We start from the raw sequence: 13553 nt of genomic DNA, 5'->3' as shown, positions 1-13553 counted from the left end.
ATCAACCTGCAGGAAAAAGTGTGTGTGTCTAGTATGAACCTGCAGGTATAAGTTTGTATTCGGTGGGAGTAAGTGGAGTGTTCACTAATGCACATAAGTGTGTGCAGAGCAACACACCACAGTGCATGTAACCTAGTCTTATAAACAGATAGTTCTGATCTTTGATTATGATTGGCTGAATCATGATCAATGCCATTGAACGCAACCCTTCTCATTGACCGCATTTCCTTCTATATTAGGTATAGAAGTTAGAAGAAGTTAGAGCCGTTGCATCTCAGCCTTGCTTCGTACGCTGTGCGTCGTACCTAACAAGACACCTCCCAGCTGTTCTCAATTCACTGGAACCTGCGTCCTCCTGGGGCTTATTGGGCTCCTCTAAACACACACACACACACACACACACACACACACACACACACACACACACACACACACACACACACACACACACACACACACACACACACACACACACACACACACACACACACACACACACATACAGGTCCCCGTTGGCGTAAAGAAAGATAGAGGCCAAGAGCTGAGGCCAGCCAGTGGAGGTTAGAAGTTACAATGGCACAGGGGAAACGCTTAACAGTATGTATGTGCTGTTCTGGAAACAATTAGTCTTTACATACAGGCATGAGCACACACACACACACACACACACACACACACACACACACTTGCACACACACACACACACACACACACATACAGAGTGTCAGTGTGTGCAAAGCAGAGAGAATCAGGTTTTCCACAGCTACAACCCATTACCCAAATTGGCTTAATGTTGTCCCCATTCGTTTCCTGCTTTCTTTAAACAATGAGTTCGCCCGCGCCGTGCCATGCGAGCTGGGACTGTGAATGACGCATGTCAGCGGGGGGAAATGTGTGTGGAGCCGACGGCATGCCGGCTAATCCAAACACACGAACACAGAGAATTACAGCGTGCCCCTCACGGGACCCCCAGAGAGGCCACGTGCATCAAGGATTGATGTGTTAACCAGTGGAGGATGGGACGCGTGACTGCAAGTCATATCTCTCCCACACCACTGGTGGAGGAGTTATTTAGATCATTTAGGCTACTTATGCAAACGCACTGATACAACAATGCAAACAATAACATAGTCCATTACAAGTCCTACTGAAGAGCTATTTATGCAAACGCACTAATACAGAATTGTAAACAATAACATAGTCCATCAAAAGTCCTACTGAAGAGCTATTTATGCAAACGCACTAATACAGCATTGTAAACAGTAACATAGTCCATCACAAGTCCTACTGAAGTAAGACAGTATTAGTATTAGTATTATAAGACATTAGTATTAGTATGATCAGCTAAATCTAGTGAAAGCACCAGTACTGGTATGGCTCCTCTGAATGATGCATTATGTAAGGGATAACAACCGCCGAGGTGTCCTGTTATACGGAATTAATGGACGAGGGCGAGAGGCAAAGAACTCTCGGACGCTCAGCGGAGGTTGCCGCCGCCCACATTCATTTAGCAATCAGCCCCAAGAGGCCATATGTTCCAGTGATTTTAGAGCAGCTCAGAGACATTGGTTGACGCAACGCAAAGAGAAATGTTGTGTTGGGTTTTACAATGGCATCAAATGTGATTCAGCCAATCATAATCAAGGACCCGAACCATCATCAGTGTATAAGCAACATGTGACCTCATCAGTGTATAAGCGACATGTGACCTCATCAGTGTATAAACGACATGTAAGCGACCTTGTAGCCTCTGAAGATGAATCTAGTTGGAATACTTTTGTCTTCAGTCCTATATTCAGGGACAGCAGTTAACATGAGCAGTTGGAGGGGACAGAACTAAAACAAAGCTCTGGTGCACAAATCTCAGTTCAGTTCAGTTCTTGGACTTGTGTTTTGATGAGATGATGGATAATTTTAACATTTTAATAAATGTTAAGTTGAATGAAAAGTTTGTGGAAAAACTATTTTGATGGAGCTGTTAACAACTCATAGATCTGATATGTGACTGACCACACATATTTGAAAAGCTTGTTAAACTCGCCTTAATGTACACAATCTTAAAAGTAACTAAATCAGTCAAATAAATGTAATGGAGTAGAAATATAACATAACGTCAAATGGAAATACTGAAGTAATGTGCAATTACCTCAAACATACTTAGTACAGTAATGCTGCTTCCTCTCTCTCTCTCTCTCTCTCTCTCTCTCTCTCTCTCTCTTTCTCTGTCTCTCTTTCTGGCATTGTGCACCACTGACTCTCTCTCTTTCTCTCTCTCCATCTTTCTCTCTCTCACACACACACAGACTGATCTCTCTGTTTCCATCTCTTTCTCTCTACCCTACCCCCACCCTCTCTGACCCAAAGGACCCCCACAACCACCGGCTCTCAGTGGACGTGATCCCGGAGCTGTGGAATGCGGAGAACTTTTGCCGGAATCCTGGAGGGGAGAGCGACATGCCGTGGTGCTACACCACCAGCGGCAGGATCCGCTGGGAATACTGCGACATTCCCAGATGCGGAGAAGACAATCCCATAAGTGAGCGCAGAGATTACGCAAAAGACAATCCCATAAGTGAGCGCAGAGATTACGCAATCTCAGCAGCGTACATCAGGACATGATTCACTTGGAATGAGAAAAAGCACATATTACACACACACACACACGGGCACACATTCACACACACACACACACACACACACACACACACACACACACACACACACACACACACACACTCTCTCTACAACTACCACACATTATTATATATGTTGATGTATTTTTATATAATATCATAACAAGATAGAATAGTGTGGAAGAGATAATTATAATAGAATTATATATTCATAATATTGTGGTTACACGTTATGACATTATCAGTACATTCCTTGACAAGGGTGTAACTTATAAACACAATTTGAATGATATACACACTGGTGGGTATTGTAGTAATTCAAATTGTACCATTTTCTTCCATGTCTTGTGTCCTGCCTCATGCAGTACCGGTGAAAGATCCTGAGGTGTCGTACCCGCAGACGGTCCCCTTCACCCCCAGTGTAGAGTCCCCCGCGTACGCCATGAGCGTCATCATCTTCGTCATCGCCGGCTTCGCTCTGGCGGCCTTCCTCACCATCATCATCCTCATGTGCCGAAGGCAACAGAAAGCCTGGAAGAGCCGCAAGAGGTAAGTGGACAACTGGACACCGCCTGGTGGCCAACTCAGTGGTCAAAGCCCTGTTGAACATAGCTACATGTTCAAGTGTTCAAGACCACCTGTAACGATTGCAGGATTTCATTTAAGTGAGGATAGGAGCAGGCTTCACTCAATGTGTATACTTTAAGAGTGCTGGCCTGGATAGTTAGAATACATGAAGTAGGAGAGAGGCCACATTATGCATATATACTTGTATTTGCACAGATGAGTACCTCCAGCCATAAGGATTCACTTTGTGTGATGAAGTTACTAATGTTATTAGTCTTAGGCTTGTTCATTATGCAATGCATTATAATCATTTTTACTTAGATAGATAGATAGATAGATAGATAGATAGATAGATAGATAGATAGATAGATACTTTATTCATCCCGAGGGAATTGTTTTTTTTTTAGATAGATAGATACTTAAAGTAGTATCTATCTATATTGGGGTTAATGTAAGTTTGAGGTCTATGTTGCCTTGGATACAAGCGTTTGCTGAATATCAGTCAACTTTAACTTTAACTAACTTTAAAATGCACAGCACTCAGTGTTGTTATTATAAGTGACCCAGTGAGTATGCAGTGGTGAGGGCACTACGTACTAATTGGGGCTCCAGGTCAGAGTGCTACATTCTACATTCAGACTGTCTTCACCCTGCCATCTCCAGCCCGTAGCAATGTGTGTTGTGTGACGTCACCCGCGTGGGTGTGTTTAGTGACCTTGTTAGAGTGAGCGCGTGTGTTTGGTGACCTCGCCAGATGAGCGTCTGCGTTGTGTGACCTCGCTCGAGTGAGCGTGTGTGTGTTTAGTGACCTCGCCAGAGTGAGCGTGTGTGTTAAGTGACGTCGCCAGAGTGAACGTCTGCGTTGTGTGACCTCGCTCAAGTGAGCTCGTGTGTGTTTAGTGACTTCGCCAGAGTGAGTGTCTGCGTTGTGTGACCTGTGTGTGTTTAGTATATATAAGTAGTATATTTATATATACAGTATATGTGTGTATTTAGTATATATAAGTAGTATATATACTTATATACACTTAAACACACACACTTACTCAAGAGAGGTCACACAACGCAGACGCTTACTCTGGTGTGTGTGTTTAGTGACCTCGCTGGTTGTGGTGTCCGCAGGGCGATGGAGCCTCCACCGCTGACGGCACTGCCCTCGGAGCTGCTGCTGGACCGCCTGCACCCCAACCCCATGTATCAGCGGCTCCCGCTGCTGCTCAACTCCAAGCTGCTGAGCCTGGAGTACCCGCGCAACAACATCGAGTACGTGCGCGACATCGGAGAGGGCGCCTTCGGCAGGGTCTTCCAGGCGAGGTGAGAGCGTGGGAGCCCGTCTCATATGAACCCCACGCTGCCAATAAACATCCTCACACACACACACACACACGCGCGCGCACACGCATGCACACACACGCACACACACGCTCCTCTCCTCTCCCAGAAACCCTCCCAACACTGAAAGGTGATGAGTCATGCTTCCCTTGTACATCTCTCTCTCTCTCTCTCTCTCTCTCTCTTTTTATCACTCTCTCTCTCTCTCTCCCGTAGGTATTTCAACATGTTGGGATTTCTTTTTCATTGGGGGTGTGTGTGTGATGTTTTAGTCCTAGGCTGTGTAGAAGAATAATTCTGATTCCGCGTCTGTGCGTCTCCACTGGTGTGATCTAGAGCTGTTGAATAAGGGCACATACTTGAGTTGTGGGTTTTTCTCTCACAGCTGCCTGTCTGAAAGTAGACGTACAGTATATGCCAGCCCATCCCGCCAAAGCAAATTGTAGAGACAGTCACATTAATCACACACACAGACAGACAGACAGACACACACACACACACACACACACACACACACACACACACACACACACACACACGTACAAACAAAAGATATGATGAGAATAGAGCACAAACTCTGCCAAAAACCCCATTATCTCTCCAAAAGGAGACAGTAGAGCGCCGATAGGCTGTGAGTGATGAGGAGGCACCCACTGCCTCTGTGAGTGTGTGGGAACTGCAGTGCCTCCTCTGTGCGTCTCTGTGCGTCCCTGTGCTTCTCCTGTTGAGATCCTGCTCAGGTCCCTGGCGTGGGAACTGCATCTGCCCCCTCTGTGCGTCTCTGTGCTTCTCCTGTGTTGAGCAGCATTGATAGCAGTGACTATCAATGAAGCTCACAGACAAATAAGACTGTAAGACCCAGGCCATTTGGAAGAACAATTCGCCAAGTATTTCATCCCTACTAGGTTGGAAGGTGTATTTCAGAATCAGCTTGTGTTGTGTGTGTGTGTGTATGTGTGTATGTGTGTGTGTGTGTGTGTGTGTGTGTGTGTGTGTGTGTGTGTGTGTGTGTGTGTGTGTGTGTGTGTTATAGAGGGGTCTGTATATTTAAGGTGCTGTAATTGGCCGGCAGTGGGAAGGTATTCAGCCAGTATTTGGAGACTCCTGGGAAGCGTCTGCGCTGAGATATCTAAGCCGTCGCGCGACGCGGAGCGGAGGGCTGTAAATAGACCCGGGGATGTGCGCGTCATCAGCAGGCATTAGGTGGGCTTGGACCGGAGGGGTCCTCTGGAGTCCAGCCGCCTCACCACGTCAACAGCCACAGCAGCAACAGCACCTAGGGGGCTGGGGAGGGAGGGATATTTATAGTCCAGGGGAGAGAGGGAGAGAGAGGGGGGGGCAGAGAGGGAGAGAGTGAGAGAGAGACAAAGAGGGAGAGAGAGAGGGAGGGAGGGAGAGAGAGAGAGAGTGAGAGAGACTTGAGTTTGAGTTGTTTACTTGCTGCAGAAGCCACACAGGATCCCTACAGCCAAGCAGGAAGTGACACGCTAATCACCCCTGATCGCCTGACATTTCCACCCCAGTCCCTCACCGCCGCTCCTGTTCAGCGACCCGGCGCATTCCCACAATGCACTTCCACAGGCCCACACACACTCTGCTGTTTACACAGTAGATGCCAGTGTGTGCAGTGTCTCAATTCAGATGAATGTGACACACACACAAACGTACAAACATACACACACACACACACACACACACACACACACACACACACACACACACACACACAAACACACATACACACACACACACATATACACACATACACACACACACACACATACACAGACTTTTTTACTTATCCTTTAACTTATCCTTACTTATCCTTCTCCACTCAACTCAGCGCTCTCTCATAGGTGCAGTACTGATGTGTGTGTGTGTGTGTGTGTGTGTGTGTGTGTGTATGTGTGTGTGTGTGTGTGTGTGTGTGTGTATGTGTGTGGGCTTTCAGGGCGCCAGGCCTGTTGTCCATGGAGCCCTTCACCATGGTGGCTGTGAAGATGCTGAAGGAGGAGGCGTCGGCTGACATGCAGAACGACTTCCAGAGGGAGGCCGCGCTCATGGCTGAGTTTGACCACCCCAACATCGTCCGCCTCCTTGGTACGTTCACAAGACCCGCACTACACATTAGAAACCCCTCAAAACTCCTCCTTGGTACATTCACAAGACCACCGCAACACATAATCACGTTTCTTGGTATTTTAAGCCCCCAACGTTGTCTTCAAAGCAGCGCTGTCTGAAAGGCGCTAGGGTTAGGCATTGGTTAGGGTTAGGGTTAGGGTTCGCGGGGTTAGGTGCTTTTAAGTCGATGGGGGCAAGAAACCTGGAAGACGATGCTGGGGGCTTAAAACACCATCGAGCGACCCTCCCATCAGCCTCCCAGGAACGGTGCTTACTGATGATGTATCGAGGGCTGCTGAAAACCTTGATGGATATGGCACATTTATTTTCGCCCGCACTGATAATGGTTTACATGCACGCACGCACACACACACATACACACACACACACACACACACACACACACACACACACAGGAAGTAGCCCCAGGGTTTTTTTTAGACAGGAGTACACAGCTGCTGCCAATACAGTTGCTTTAAATGGACCACAACATCTGGTTGATGTTACACGGTGTCCTTTCCCCAAGGGTGCCAAAGTGGAAAAAAGCCTAAAATAGCACACATCCTTTATTCTGGAGCTGACCTCACGCGTGACCCCTCACAGGCCACTGTGTTAAACCAGTAGCAGGAACGTGGGCAAAGCCCTCCGCGTACCACCGCTACAATAACAGGGGCTTGTTTATGTTTGGAATGGAGCTTTGGCTGGCTCTAACTGAGGCGCCTGTGTGTGTGTGTGTTATATTTGTTTGTGTGTGTGTGTGTGTGTGTGTGTGTGTGTGTGTGTGTGTGTGTTTGCATGTATTTGTGTGTGGTTTGTCTTATGTATACATGCTTGTGTGTGTGTGTTTTGTCTTATACACTGTATAAGGGTGGGGAAGTCCATGTGTCTGATGTTGTGTGTGTGTCTCTCTCTGTAGGTGTGTGTGCGGTTGGGAAGCCCATGTGTCTGATGTTTGAGTACATGGCCCACGGGGATCTGAACGAGTACCTGCGTCGCCGGGCGCCGGGTCAGATCCACAGCCTGAGCCAGCCCAGCCTGGCGGCCCGGAGTCTCTCCTCGGAACCGGACGCCAGTGCCAGCGACATCGCCGCCGGACCGCTCAGCTGTCTGGACCAGCTGTTCATCTCCAAGCAGGTGGCGGCCGGAATGGCCTATCTGTCCGAGCGCAAGTTCGTCCACCGCGACCTGGCCACGCGCAACTGCCTGGTCGGGGAGGACATGGTGGTCAAGATCGCCGACTTCGGCCTGTCGCGCAACATCTACTCGGCCGACTACTACAAGGCCAACGAGAACGACGCCATCCCGATCCGCTGGATGCCGCCCGAGTCCATCTTCTACAACCGCTACACCAGCGAGTCAGACGTGTGGGCGTACGGCGTGGTGCTCTGGGAGATCTTCTCGCACGGCATGCAGCCGTACTACGGCATGGCCCACGAGGAGGTCATCTACTACGTGCGCGACGGCAACATCCTGGCGCGGCCGGACGACTGCCCGGTGGAGCTGTACAACCTGATGCGGCTGTGCTGGAGCACGCACCCCGCCGACCGGCCCAGCTTCCCAAGCATCCACCGCATCCTGGAGCGCATGCACCAGAACACGGCGACGCCGGCGCCACCAGAGCCCCCCGAGCCATGACAGACCCACTCTGGGGTGAGGATGGGGTGACCGACAGAGCCATGATAGACCCACACTGGGGAAAGGGGTGGGGGGTGTAGTGAGGATTGGGTGACTGACCAAAGGTGAACGGTGAACATGGAGCCTGAGGTCACCTCACCACAGAATCAGCGTGTGTACCACCCTAACACTGAAATGGGGGGAAAGGGTAGCAAAGATGGAGACCTGTGTCCAAGGAGTGTTAAACTGCTGGAGTAAGAGCAGGGGAGGGTAGTAAGTATAAGTATATAAGTATATATAATTTTTTGATCCTGTGAGTGAAATTTGGTCTCTGCATTTAGCCCAATCGGTGAATTAGTGAAACACAAACAGCACACAGTGAACACACAGTGAGGTGAAGCACACACTAATCCCAGAGCAGTGAGTGGTTAGGTGCCTTGCTCAAGGGCACTTAAGCCACGGCCCACTGGTCGGGGCTCGAACCGGCAACCCTCCGGTTACAAGTCCAGAGTGCTAACCAGTGGGCCACGGCTGCCCACAAAGGTGCCCCACGCAGACTGGCACATGCTCCAACACTCACCTCCATCTTCTCTCTACTGGACTGTACCTGGACCGGGCTCCATACAGTCGCCTGGCACATGATCCAACACTCACCTCCATCTTCTCTCTACTGGACTGTATGTGGACTGGGCTCTATACAGTGGCCTGCAGGTCACACTCACTGGTTTTGTTGGCATTAAATAAATAGACAAAACTGGACAATTTGAAATCATGATTAATACTCAGTCATTTCAGATGAACTGATGATCAGAATGATGCCTGCCCGAAGGGGTCCGAACTAAAACATCAGGTGTAATACGTGAGGATGGAGACACAGGTTGCTTGAAGGCCCGAGTCTGACCTTCTCTCGTGGTGGAACTGATCAAGAAGATTTTTTTGTTAGAGTTTTTGTGTTAGAGTTATCAGTGATGACTTTTTATTGATATCCTTTTTAAGCTTCATGTAATATCATGCTTCTTTTATTGCTTTTTTCCTAATAAATATATTGCATTTCTGTAAGAGTGAATCATGCATTTAGTTGTGAATAATGCCTAATATGTAATTAAATGAGTCATCAGTACATGTAGATGTCACATTTAGAAAAATCTATTTTAAATGCAACAGTGTCAGTTTAATTAAAACCTGTTTTCAAGACAAATAATGATTCATAATGTTGGGAAAGTCAAAGTTTGCATAAGGAAAGTACCCCAAATTATTCATATACATGCCTATTTTTCATATTTTCTTTTATCTATAGAGCATTTTTATTTGACCAGTAACTTCACTCTGACTGGAAATGGAATAGGCAAAAAGAGACAAAAGCGGATGCACTTCGTTAGAGAAATAACTGACAAACAAAATGTCAATGTTTTGGTCATATAACAAATCATATTAAATTAAAAATGGGTGCGGGTACAGTATGCATATTTATGGGCTTAAATGTAGGTGTTGTTTTTGTATGACTGGTTAAGTGTTTTTGCATTGGTGTGTTCGATAAATAGTGCTGTTAGCATGATGATTTAAATATGAATGTCCAATTCAACCCTTTTCCTTGTTATTTAGTGTGTAATATTTTCATATGAACTCTTAGCAGAGTAGTGGTTGACAGTGAGGAGAAGTGTATAGTCTGTCCGGTTGTGATTCCTTGCTGTTTGTGAATGATCCTTTGAGACATAGCATATTCCAAAGTGGCACTCTATCACTTTATGACAAATGTTTTTGTCTTGTCTTGTTCCTCACTGTTATTGCTGTTCCAATTTTTAGTTTAGATTTCAGACTCTTCTGTGTAAGGTTGAGACAATCATTTTGAAATAGTTCAATATTCTCTTTTTTTTTTTACTATGTGTCCTGGCATAGCATAATTTCCACAGCATGAAGTCAGAGGTCTACATAAAACAGTTCATAAAACCGTTCACCAAACATGATAAGTTGTTCCAGCATGGCATCAAATATCAGCTGTCATGAGAGTTTATAATTATAAACAGGCATGTTTTATTACATGTTTATGACATGTGATGTGACACACATTTAGCTGAGAGGCTGTTAAACTCGTGTGTGCTGTATATGCAGCATTGTGTTGTATGTGGCTGTGTGTTTTGTACCATTTTATTGTTTGTATCTGTTGTGATAGTGTTTGCTGAAAGTATAGAAAAGTAGCGTAGAATCATTGTCAAATAGATTTTTCTTGATTGGTGTCAAAGTATCCACGTCATTAATCTATTATTTTGCTGTACTAAGTAGCCATGAAGTCCAGAGAAATGAGGAATCTGAACTGTCCATCTTTAGTTTATGTCTCTGTAGAATATCTCTGGAAAATGCTACTTCAGTACTTCATTTTGTAACATTCATGATGTCATGAAATGTACCAAATAAAAGACTAACAATGAATTGAGTGAATAAACTTGTATTTTGATATTTCCCTTAAGAGAATGACAGTGTAGCTTAGGCGTCAGTATCACTGATGGAGATAGGTGGCGCTGTTTCACCATCCAGCAACCGTCTCCACTGACTGTCTGCCACTGAGCAATGCTCACTTACAGTCTCTCTTTCTCTCTCTCTCTCTCTCTCTCTCTCTCTCTCTCTAAACTTCTGCTCTGATACTGTGTCATATCTGAATGTTGCACCAATATAACTTCATTCCACGGAAAATAAATAAATAAATAAAACACATTACACAGACCACAGGCCTACTGCATGCAACCTTTCAGAATGACTGACAGCAGATGTCTTTGATGTTGGTCCTTTGTTTCATATTATATGGCAGAAGAGTGCCAGACTTAGCCATAGACCATACTCTCTCTCTCTCTCTCTGAGAGAGGAGAGAAGAGGGGGCAAGAGAAGAGAGGAGAGAAGAGGGGGGGCAAGAGGAGAGAGGAGGAGAGAAGAGGAGGGCAAGAGCAGAGAGGAGGAGAGAAGAGGGGGAACAGAAAGATGGATGAGAGAAGAGGGAAGGTGAACTGGGGACTTGGTGATCTCAATGCGAAGCCTTCAACTCTCTTTGACCCCTGTGACATAATGCTCCGTGGTTTGAACAGTACTGGGGGCCAAGATTCCGGTGTGTTCCGCAGGAGACCTGGAGAGGAAAAAAGGAGTCATCGTTTTCGCCTCCTGACCCTCTTTACCGACTCAGAGGGCTTTGGGGATTTCCAGACATCTCGCTACCATCGTAAATTATCCTGTCATAATATAGACTACCAATAACCGAGTAGAAGGCCCTCGGAAGGGCTTCTTTCCTTCCTCTGTATATGAATAGGGAATGTCTGTGTGTGTGTGTGTGTGAAATGCATGCTTGTGTGTGTGTGTGTGTGTGTGTGTGTGTGTGTGTGTGTGTGTGTGTGTGTGTGTGTGTGTGTGTGTGTGTGTGTGTGTGTGTGTGTGTCTGCATGCATGAGTGTGTGTGTATGTGTTAGTCAGTGTCTGTGTTTGCGTGACAGAGAAGGAGAGAGTGTGTGTTCTCTTGTCTGCAGCTGTTGAAAAGCCATAAGTTGAGACCGATTCTGCACCACTCAATTGGTTCTCTCTTAAACTGTTTACAGAGGGCTGAGTGGAGATCAGCCTTCACCTCCAGACCCCCTATCCTCTCCTCTCCCCTCCTCTGCACGTCTGAACTGTGCTGAGGAGGAGGAGGAGGAGGAGGAGGAGGAGGAGGCATTAACTCCCACTCCAAATCCTGAATGCCAGGACGTTATCTGGCAATCCGGCCTTTCCAGCTGAGGAGTTATTCCCGGCAAAAAGGGAGGATCGGTCCGGAGTGGGACACAACACTGCATACTTGAAAGCGATTGCTGCTAAAAAACTATAAAACTACCCATGCTTAGTCTTTAAATAGTTCATCTCAGTCTGTGTAGGCGCACAGTCCCTCCACATTTGCAGTAGCTTCAAAGAGATGAGTACTGTATGTTCAAAAAGGAAGGTGTGTACTGTACAATCTGGGAGACAGTCTATTCTGTAAAGTCTGGAAATATAAAACTGCACACACACACACACACTTCCACATTTAGATTCAGGTGGGGTCCCCCTGGTCACACACACACACACACACACACACATACTGTACACACACACACACACACACACACACTTACACTTTTGGTTGGGCCAGATTCCACTGTCCACATTCACCACCTGGCCTCTGCTACTTTTGCACACATAATGGAGGGTAAGGATGCCTCTCGAATTTAACTCAATTTTAGGATGTTGATCACACATCCCAAGAGAGTGCAGACGTTTTTCAGTTTTAGCAACGAAGATGTAATTACAGCTTGCTCAGGGAACAAGAATATGTTAACAGTAGTTTTAAACATGCACAAAGAAGGTTCGAGAGCTGCAAAGTGCTTGGTGTGATTATAAATATTTAAGGCTCTTTCCATTACAACTGCCTTACTTCTTAGATGCAGTGGATAAGACGATAGCCACTGCTGCACCCTTCTGTGCAAGTGCGTCACGTTTGATACAGAGTAGAGGCAAGTTACAAAGAGCTTACTTTTAGGCGCTTCACACATAGAGAGTTGACTGGCATCTTTTGAGGTACTACTTGGTGACTAATTCTGACCTCCTGGAGACAGTGGCAGAGTTGACTGTCGCCTCTGTGGTTGCCGTGGGTGAGAGGAGAAGGCGAGGAAGAAAAAGGTGTGGCTGGCGTCACATTCTGGAGTGTCTGTGAATGAGTTGAAGTGAGTTTCAGCCAGAATGACCAGGCAGTGAGAGAAAGGTCCCTGACCCCTCAACATAGTTCTTGAGAATCGTGTAAACACAGGAGAGAGGCATGATTCAGCAAACAAGCAGTCTCACTCTAGCACTCTCCCTTTCTCTCACTCTTTCTATTCCTCTCACTCTGTCCATCTTACTCTCTTCCCTGAATTTTAACAGGTTGTTTGATACTTCTATCTAACATAGTAAAGCTATTAATTCAGTGACTAATTCGGAAACAGCTTTACATAATAACCTCATGATATAGGCCTAGTCAACCTTGCATGCAGTTGCAATATCTGTTAAATGAATTTCTTTAATGTTTTGAATGCAGCTGGAGTGGCTAATCGGGAGCTTCGGGAGGATTCCCAGTGGGCTGTTAATGTATTGGGCCAGTCTAAATATCGTGAGTCTGTAATCAAAACGAGAAGGCTTTCACAAGTGTTTTGAGCTGTGTGTAACCTTCCAACGGCTACCTCAGTAGCTAGAATTTGACCGCTTGTGTGTGTGTGTGTGTGTGTGTGTGTGTGTGTGTGTGTGTGTGTACGTGCGTGCTGT

At 46.4% G+C, this 13553-nt stretch overlaps 1 protein-coding gene across 4 annotated transcripts in view; it reads left to right on the top strand.

Moving 5' to 3' along the window:
• The window catches only part of musk (muscle, skeletal, receptor tyrosine kinase), a 29620-nt gene extending 21331 nt beyond the window's left edge, over positions 1-8289 (top strand). Inside the window, exons 13-17 of one of the 4 annotated variants that reach the window (XM_048259965.1) lie at positions 2365-2536; positions 2999-3182; positions 4323-4514; positions 6484-6632; positions 7570-8289. In XM_048259965.1, coding sequence (XP_048115922.1) covers positions 2365-2536; positions 2999-3182; positions 4323-4514; positions 6484-6632; positions 7570-8288 — 1416 coding nt within the window. In that variant the 3' untranslated portion in view covers position 8289. Of the gene's footprint in view, positions 1-2364; positions 2573-2998; positions 3183-4295; positions 4515-6483; positions 6633-7569 lie in introns of all 4 variants that reach the window. The other 3 variants (XM_048259964.1, XM_048259963.1, XM_048259962.1) reach the window with 3 other exon arrangements.
• Positions 8290-13553: the final 5264 nt, after the last annotated feature.

Source organism: Alosa alosa, chromosome 12, assembly GCF_017589495.1.
Source record: "Alosa alosa isolate M-15738 ecotype Scorff River chromosome 12, AALO_Geno_1.1, whole genome shotgun sequence".
NCBI lineage: Eukaryota > Metazoa > Chordata > Actinopteri > Clupeiformes > Clupeidae > Alosa > Alosa alosa.
Note: the sequence above shows the minus strand (reverse complement) of the source record. Positions and strands in the feature narration are given on the sequence as shown.